The sequence below is a fragment of the Stegastes partitus genome, unplaced genomic scaffold (genome assembly GCF_000690725.1).
Source record: "Stegastes partitus isolate 25-593 unplaced genomic scaffold, Stegastes_partitus-1.0.2 Scaffold557, whole genome shotgun sequence".
In the NCBI taxonomy this organism is placed as follows: Eukaryota; Metazoa; Chordata; class Actinopteri; family Pomacentridae; genus Stegastes; species Stegastes partitus.
In genome coordinates this window covers 1,751-10,788 of record NW_007578288.1, presented here as the reverse complement: position 1 = coordinate 10,788, position 9,038 = coordinate 1,751, and the positions used below count along the sequence as shown (strand labels likewise).

The 9,038-nt window shown below is 44.5% G+C and overlaps 1 protein-coding gene across 1 annotated transcript; it reads right to left on the bottom strand.

The window, feature by feature from the left end:
* Window positions 1-151: 151 nt before the first annotated feature.
* Window positions 152-8,656, bottom strand: tanc1b (tetratricopeptide repeat, ankyrin repeat and coiled-coil containing 1b). The gene is made up of 8 exons (XM_008288389.1): window positions 8,303-8,656; window positions 6,466-6,589; window positions 6,166-6,341; window positions 5,881-6,013; window positions 4,926-5,017; window positions 4,040-4,186; window positions 3,005-3,105; window positions 152-2,927 (listed from the first exon to the last, which is right to left on the bottom strand). The coding sequence occupies exons 1-8, from the start codon at window positions 8,468-8,470 to the stop codon at window positions 1,334-1,336; spliced, it is 2,535 nt and encodes an 844-aa protein (XP_008286611.1). The 5' UTR covers window positions 8,471-8,656; the 3' UTR covers window positions 152-1,333.
* Between the last annotated feature and the right edge of the window lie 382 nt (window positions 8,657-9,038).

Below are 9,038 nucleotides of genomic sequence, written 5' to 3'. Positions count from 1 at the left end.
ACTTTGCTGTGAAATAAACAGATTCACGTGGCTCTGCTGGCTTCACCAGTACTGTGTGAACTCGTTTGGTAAAGACTGGAATTTAACAGACGTATATGCAGAAGTCCCCAGCTTTAATCAGCTTTGTGTTTTAAAAGAAAAGTCACCAGTGTTTCCTCAGTGGGTCTTTTATTTCTCTCCCATGGTGGCTATGGCAGTAATGTTCTATTACAGTATGTGATCACAGCTAATAAAGCTCACAATACTGAAAACATGGCAACAATTGCATTTAACGTACATAATAAAATAGAGCTGATGGCACTGTGCCCCAAAACCGTTTTCTGTTTTTTTTAATAGATTTTTTTGCTTTACTCTGTCATATAAACTGCAATTGTAGCATGCACTTAAATCTCAACATTATTGAGAATCATAAAATGTCTTAGTAGCTGTGCAAAAATAACTATATAAAATATATTGCTTTTACAATTAACCAAGCCATTGGCGCTGTAAATAAATTAAACTAGACAGCAACAACAAGCAGATACAGAAAGGGATTCAGTGTTAATGGTGATTTATATAATGTACAAATATATTTAACAAATGTTTTTTGTTTTGTTGTTTTAGAACCTTTAACACCATTTGAACAACATTGTGCCTAAAACTCAAAATACACAAGTTTGAACTTGTCAATACACTTAACATAGACCTTCACTGAAAAGAAGGAAGTACATATTTATAGAATATATACACAACATGAGGATCTATAACATCCTTCGTAAAACACAGGAATGCCCGTCCCTTAGACTTCTCTGACTGAGGACTTCCTCTTCCTTATTTCTCCACTCAGCACCATGGACGTGATGAACACAGTTCAAAGCCCATTTCCAGTCGCCCATTCAGAACTGTTCCACAATAACATTATGCTGTAATTGAATATGTTGTTTAAGCACTTGCAGGGCCTAACTGTGTGTAAAGTGCTCGCTGTCGCCATTTCGTTGATGGGGATTGTACAGTACATGTCCAAATACTTCCTTCAGTGCAATGTCTCCAGCTTGGCTGAACGACGGCGGACATGTTGTCGCGTAACAGAAGCTGACAGCCCTAAGCGGCAGATTGGGGACGAGTAAAACTTGGAGCATTCGGTACGCTGCTTGGTGTCTGTATTCACAGGAAAACAAACAGCTTGCAAACTGTACTTCTTACAAGGCTTAATAGTGAGACTGTACTGTGTGGGACCAGTTCAAAACAAATTAAAACAAGTCCCTCTTGCTTTAGAGTTTTGCTAGTGTAGTGTGTGTTTGTGTGTGTGTTTGTGTGTGCGTTGAGGACTGTAAGAGAGATAAAACAAACACTTTTATACATTTGACTCTATAAATGATCGCTTTGGTTTCATTGAAGCTACGTGAATGGCAGGATTATCTCGGGATAGGCCAGGCTGCTTGGGCTTACTGTCCACGAAAGTGTGCGGCATAGCCAGTGCTGGCTTGGACTCTTTGTAACAGTTGGCAGCTTGGCAGAACTTTTCTGCAAATTCCTTGGCATGCATGCCGTTTTGTAAGCTACTCATCGCCATGCCACCCTGAGGTGGTGGAGGTTTGTGCTGCTCCTGGTAAGTGCTCACTGTTTTGCCGTAAGAGAGCTCGCAGTCGACAGGCTGCAGGTTCATTGCTGACATATTGTGACACACGAGGCCGTCAGAGGAGTGGTTCAACCAGCTGCGACCGGCAGACTGCAGGCTCGGGTGACTCTGCAAGCCGTGGTGCTGCTGCTGCTGCTGTTGGATTTGCTGCTGCTGTTGCTGAAAGCGTGCCGTCTTGTCAGTTATGCCCATGAAGGGTCTGGGTTTGTACTCTGCTGTAGAGCTGGCCTGCTGGCTGTGCTTTGCTTTGTCAGAGATCTTGGTGCGGACATCGGGTCCTAGCTTGCCGCTGTCCGACAGGCTGCTGCTGGACGCCAGGCTGCTGGTGGAACTGGACACACGCATGCTGCTGCTGCTTCCTCCCTGAGATCCAACTGCACCACACATCCCTTCCTTTCCTGGGTCAGCATGGCTCCCCTGGAGGCCAGGACCAGAGCAGGCCAACCCATCCAGAGAGGAGGCAGAGTGCGCAGACAGCCGGTCTTGCCCCAGACCTTTGGAGCTGCTACAGGATGAGTAGGAGGCCTGGGAGCAGTGGAGGCTCTCACTTTCACAGCTGTGACCTGTGGAGGTGGAGGCGGCTGCCAGCAACATGCGGTTCCCATATACAGGCTCGTCAGGTGCAGGCAGAGGACTGATGTCGATGCCTGGGCCCGGCTTCAGCATGCTGGACATGTGTCTGCTGGGTAAGGGGCTGGAAGGTGCGTAAGATTTGGACCCTGCAGAGCGGCCCCCCACAGCGCCTCCTCCAGCCTGCATGGAATTCATGTGCTGATTGGTCTTGACAATCTGGGCCTGCTTGGTGGGCTGCAGGACCAGACCTTGCTGGGCCAGCGCCTCACGGTGCTCTCTCGGGTAGCGGTGGGGAGGAAGCCTGTTGGGGCCCGGAGGAGAGCTGGGGGTCAGACTCTGATGCCCCAAACTGTTACTGATGGTTGCCGACTCGGAGGGTAGCACTCTGTTGAAGGGGTAACTGTTCTGGGACCAGCAGGCTTCAGCCGTCCTGTCGTGCTGCAGGTCCTCCTCCTCCTCTTCCTCCTCTTCAAGAATGTCTCTTTGTCCGTCCACGCTCCTCGCAAGGCTGTGCTCCGAGGGGTCCTCCTGACCTTCGTCCTGCTCCTGGTCAGACTCGTGGCCTCCTGAAGCCTGGCTGGAGGCGGCTGCAGCCCCGGCCAGGCCTCCTTTGGTCTGAGTTCGCTGCATCTGTTTGCACTCCTCCTCAACTCGAGCCAGCAAGCGACGGATTTCCCGGTTGTTGGGGCACAGCTTGGCCGCTTCGTGCAGGTCAGCCATGGCCGCCGTAAACTGTCTGCGGACGGAGGGAGGCATTGTTACAAGATGCACGACAACTATGTAAAGCTGCTGTGGAGCTGCTCAATAGCTTACCTGCTGCTTCTTTTAGCTCTGGCGCGGGCATAGTAGGCCTCATAGGATTTGGGTTTCAGCTCCAGTGCTTTTGTCGCAAACTCCTCAGCCATCCCGAAATCCTACAGAAAGAGCAGGATCAGTGCATTACAGCGAGCCGGTTCGTGCTACGGTGAATGTTAATGAGAGACTTTAATTCAACCGTTATATTCGGCTACACGCAGCTTTGAAGGGCAGGTATCATCTGCTTTATATCACAGACAATATTTTGAAACATTAGGTGATGGTCTAATTTGATGGATGAAATATTTCTCTGGCGTTTTATGCTCCCTGTTTGAAGTGATGAAAGAGCTGGCAGGCACCCCAGGTGGAGTTACTGTAGAAACAGACAACCCAGTGCTGCCTGTTTTGCTCATACTTTCTGCTGGCCTGCAGCATATTATTGCATAAACAGCTGGCTGGCTACAAAAGTCTTCCTGCTTGACTTGGACTTATGCAAACAAATTCTTTCTGCAGAAACAATCATTCAGGAAATAAAAATATACAAACGCCAAAAAGCTTTAAAAAATTTAAATTCTCTTTATGTTTACTCTGAGGTCATTTAAAAAAAAAATCAGTCGAGCTATAATCATGACACTTATTTTGTAAGACATGAGCGAGCTGGCAGGTTGGCACAAGCAGGTACCAGAAGTGTTTCACAAGAAGATTTGAGGAGATTGAGTCCACTGCCCAGGATATTTGCTCCAGCCGTCTCCCGTCCATGTTACCATCTGAACACTAACAAGCTTCCCCTGCCTGCCCAGGCTCAAATTATTTCACATGCTGGAATCACAGAACACAGCTTTTCCATAACGTATCAAACAATTGGGGATACCATGCCAGAGAAATGCCTTTTCCAAATATCCATTTAGCAGTGAAAATATTAGTACACACTAACTAAAATCTGGTGAGTGGATTGCCTCATCTGAAGTCACTGAAGGGATCATGCTAAAAATACAGCGCTGGCTGAGGAACAAAGACAATAAAGAAAGTGGAGGGGTCTCCAGAGAGGCTTACATTGGTTTTTCTGCGACAGCGGGAGAGATTGAGGTACAGAGAGACCCTCAGGTCTTTAAATGCCTTCAGGTCATCACCAAAGCCTTCTCGAGGAAACTTCCTCAGGGCGTACTGGTACCTCTGGGCTGCCTCTTTCATCTTCCCTTTCTGGAGGACAAACGGAGGGCAAACATACAGTGAGGAAGGAACCAGAAGGAAAAGTGGGAAACGTGGGGGGAGAGAAGCAGGGCAAGGTATTCACCAGATACTCCCACAATATCTGTTCTCTGGCTCAAGCCCTCCTTTCTCATTAATCACACGTACTAGCTCAAACAACACACACACACACGCATTTGTAGAGCTACGTTTGTGAGGACACTCACTGACACAATGCCTTATTCTAACAAGTCTTAATCCCTCAAACAGCCTTTTGAAGGTGTTTTTTTTTTTTTAAAAACGGGGAAAAAAAAGTGAGGACTCTGCTCACTCTGATAGTTTAAAACCCAAAATGGTTCTCACAAAGATAGCTGAACAGTTCCACACACACACACACACATATGCTAACGCGGCACACGTTTGTCCTTTCTGCTACTAAACTCAATCTGTTAAATGTCAGACATCGATCATGTCACCTTTGGTAAGTGGTGTGGAACATGCACATCTATTCATTTTCTACATTTAACTAACTAAGAGAAATCATTACTTTGTGTTTAACTGAATTGTATTGATCAATTCTTTCCATATATACTTAAAAAAAAAAAAAGATATAATTTTATAGCTCAGATAATGACTGTGTTTGTCTTTTAAGTCCAGCGAGACGTCTCACGCATATAAAACATTTCATTATTATCGGAAAAGTGCCCTTTACATTTGACAAGAGGTGATTTCTACGCCAGTTGCACATTACCTTGTAAAGCAGGTTTCCTTCCTCCATCAGCTTCTGAAGAAGAATGATGAGGATATCAGGCTTGGAAGTAGCCATGGCCCAGGCAGCGTTCCCTGTGGACGCAGAAGGCATGTTATGTTGCTGTTTCTGGTGGGAACAGATGGTCACCGTATTCTCTTGAAATTGGTACAAGGTAAAGTTACCTAAAGATTGTACCTGATCGATCATAAGGAGACGTTCTGTAGCCTTAGTTTATTGAGAGCAGTTAAGAAAAAAAGCAAGGAGGGAGAGAGTGAAGAGAAGAGACGTCATGCGGCAGCAAGAGTTGTCATTGTAGTGAAAGGAAAATGAGCTACAAAGTGCTCTGTGACGATATACAATTATGTGTCACTCAGCTTTAAATGGCCTCGTATTTGCAGCAGTAAATGCATGCAGTCTGTGCTCAGGGAAAATTTAAAGGTTCAGCCCATCGCTAATTTTTTATTTTTTTTCTGAGACAGCAGAGTGCACTGCAGATAAGCCGCAGACCCAGATAGCTTTATGAATGTCATTTGGGTGATAAGTCACATTCTTAAATTAGTCAAGCAGCACATGAGGGAGAAATGGAACTGACGTACCACTAAAAGTGAGGGTGTGCACACACACAGGCTGGAGAGTGAGCGACAAGCAGGAATTTTTCCACAACATTCCACAAAATTTGCCTCAGCTTATTCTTAGAAACATGAGATACTGAGCAAGACGCAAACAAGCTCGACGGAGACAAAACAGTTAGTGTTTACTGAGATGTGAGAGAGCTCGGTGCCCTATAGACAGCATCGTGGGGACCACAGACCTAACGGTTACCAAATGGTGTTTCACAAACTGACAGCAGAGTATCTGCACACAAAGCTACACGTTGGAAATAAATAAATACACAACATGCTTTACATTTACAGAAGCTTTTACACATTTAGTAATAAAAAATACGTGTTCTTACCTAGCTTGGCCCCCTTCTTCAACAAAGTCACCACCACCGACGTGTTTCTACAACCTATGGCCCGATCCAGAGGCCTCATCCCACTATGGTCCACATGCTCTATCACTGCTCCTCTTTCCACCAAATACTGGACCTACAGGAGACCGCAGACGGTGAGAAACACACCAACAATGCAGCCACAGTCGGGCGCTAACACGCAGCAGTATGTGTTCAATAACGGCACTGGAATGTGTCTGAGTGAACACTTAGGGATGTTTTCAATAAGTCTAAATCAATTTCACTCACAATCTCCGCATCTCCGTAGAAGGCAGCGAGGTCCAGGGGAGTTCGTCCATTCTTGTCTGTGTGGTCGATGACCGCACCTTTCTCCACCAAAAACTGCACCACATTCTTATGTCCTTTTAAACATGCCCAGCTCAGGGGCATCAGTCCCTCCTTGTCCATCGAAGTCAAAGATGCACCTTTGAGACAGACAATAGTCATTAAGCACTTCATAATAACACACTGTTCATTAAAATGCATTCAGCTAATGGACATTCGCTGCCTCAGACTAATTAGTGGAGACCCTGTTGTGTCATAGCTCACCTTTAGAAAGCAGAAACTCAACAGTACTCAGGTGACCCTCACAGGCAGCCACCATCAGTAGGGTCCGGCCCTGTTTGTCACTGATGTTTATGTCAGCACCGTGCTGCAGCAGCAGCTCTGCAATCTAAGAACCAGGAAGAAGAGAACAGAAATTTACTGTATAAAATGAACAGCGCTCACAAAGAGCCTTTGGTAATTTATGAGGAACGATGTATTTGTGTGCAGAAACAACTGGACTAGACTTAACTCTAAAGTCATACAATAAAACAGAGTACACAACAGAAGTGAGTACAATCTGTGCAACATCATGTCAACGTCAAATGATTGAAATCTGTATCACCTCTGCTCTAAAATTAAAAATTAACAGTTTAGATTTACTGTATCACTAACACAGGCCTCACATTAAGAATTCAATGCAACGGAAGTCAGTATAACTTTAATAACTGAAATGCAAATCTATAATTTTTTCAATCCATCATATACTCAGCGATATTAATGGTGACAGACTCAATCAACTTCAGCATGGACGGTATCACATTTCTAGAGAGATACACCATTTCAGAGGTTTTTTTTTTCCCAGCTGCTCTTTGCAGGAGCTGCTCTTCTTTTCTCTCTCTGAAGGTGTTTTATTGGATTCAAGTCAGGCAACTTGCTTGGCCATGTCATAGTTTTTTTTTTCTTCTTTTGAAACACTTGTGTGATTTTGGCATGGCGTTGTGGATCACTATCCAATGGAATAACCCTCGTCAGCCAAGCTTCTGCAGACTGGGAGCCATCTAGTCAGCCAGTGTTTTGATATAAATCCACATGCCTTCATTTTTGCCGTCTATAAATGTCATCTTCCCAACAGTATCATCCAACTCCCACCTCCATGCTCCAATGACCAGGTTCACACCAAACATGCTGGACTCCATCTGAGCGCAACAAATTTATCTTGGTCTCGTCGGACCAAAGAACGTTCTTCCAATATTTGTCGGGCTTCTTTTCATGTATTGTAGCAAAGTTAGATCTCGAAGTTCAGTGCTGAAGAGCAAGCTAGATTGTTTTTCGTGGGTGCTCTGTATGGAGTTTCATGTTATACAATGTCCTTCACACTGTCTGCGCTGTCACAGAAACTCACATTTCTATTGAAAGACAGGGTGCTAAGTGTGAAGCACTTACCCGACTGTTTGTCAGAGCTTGATTGTGAACGTAGCACCCTGTATGTGGTGTCACTTTAGGAGGACTGCCACTGTAGCTCTGATTAGTGGCACTATGGCTTTTTCTATACCTCCTGATTGCTGGTAAAACTGTTACCACTGATTTTATTTGGTCTCTGTTCTTTCGGTGTCCTTTATGCATTTGTGTATTGTTTGTGAATTCTCACGATAAGATTTTTAAATTCCTCCTTTAAAACTGATAGAGTTGTGGTGTTCACAAGTCATTTTGTCAACATGTTGATGCAATTTGTGTAATTGAAAATCACAGCTGTACTCAAACGTCACAAGTTCTCTAACCTGTGTGTGAGTGATCACAGGTGTATTCACATATGTTTCATTCAATTTCTACTTTGGGGTCTGTATTTTCAATTTAGTCTTTAGGAAGTGTCCATGAAAGATGAAACTCTTTACTTGTCAACTAAGAAACAATGCATTTTTTTTTTTAGGTGATGCAATTTGAAGTCATTTGACATTTAAGGGATTTTGCACAGGGGTGAACTTACTTCAGTTGTATACTGCATCAGAGACTGTTGGACCGAGATACGGAAGAAGAAAAATACTGAGGTGTAATTGTAGTGTAGTGTGGGTTACTGTGCACACAGACGGACTCAACAAAAGCTTCACACAGCAACTCTCACCTGCCAGTGTCCCTGTCTGACGGCACAGAATAGAGGAGATACCCCCCGCCGGTTGACCTGCTGCACCACCGCCCCCTGCTCCAACAAGAAGCTGCAGACCTCCATCTTCCCCCGGCCAGCTGCAGCCGTCAAGGCTACAGTGGAAGAGAGGAGGACAAACACACACATTTGTTTAGACGTGATGTAGGCATGGATTCTTTCTTAGATTTGTGCAGAGGAACCAGTTGAGGTGAGGATACAATGCAGTGCTAAGGTAAGAGTGGAACTTAAAACCAGCCATCTCAGCAGCACTCAGCTACAGAGGACCCTGTATGGCAGGAACATTAGTGAACATAACATGTACTGCACACGGTTTTCTGCAGGAAATTCACAGCATCCGCTGCCTTTATTAACCCTGGAGTGCGTGGAAAACAGAGAACTTGGACATAAATAGAGACTCCAATCCCAGAATCTCTTCTATCCTTTTCAAAAGAAAAATTCTGAGCAGAGAAATGCAAGCTAATGTTCATTGCTAATTGAGTTTAAAACCAGATAATTATGTTTATGCTTATTAAACTCATTAAAGTCATGCCTCAAGTTCCCTAAGCCGAGTACAGAGAGATGAGAATTCAGTCATTTTATGCATCAGCAGACAAACATTAGACAACAAAGTCAAACAGTTCAGTTAAACACCCATTCTTGTTTATACTTTGTATCTTTCTCAAACCAAGATTAACTGGAATTAAACGTCTAATTA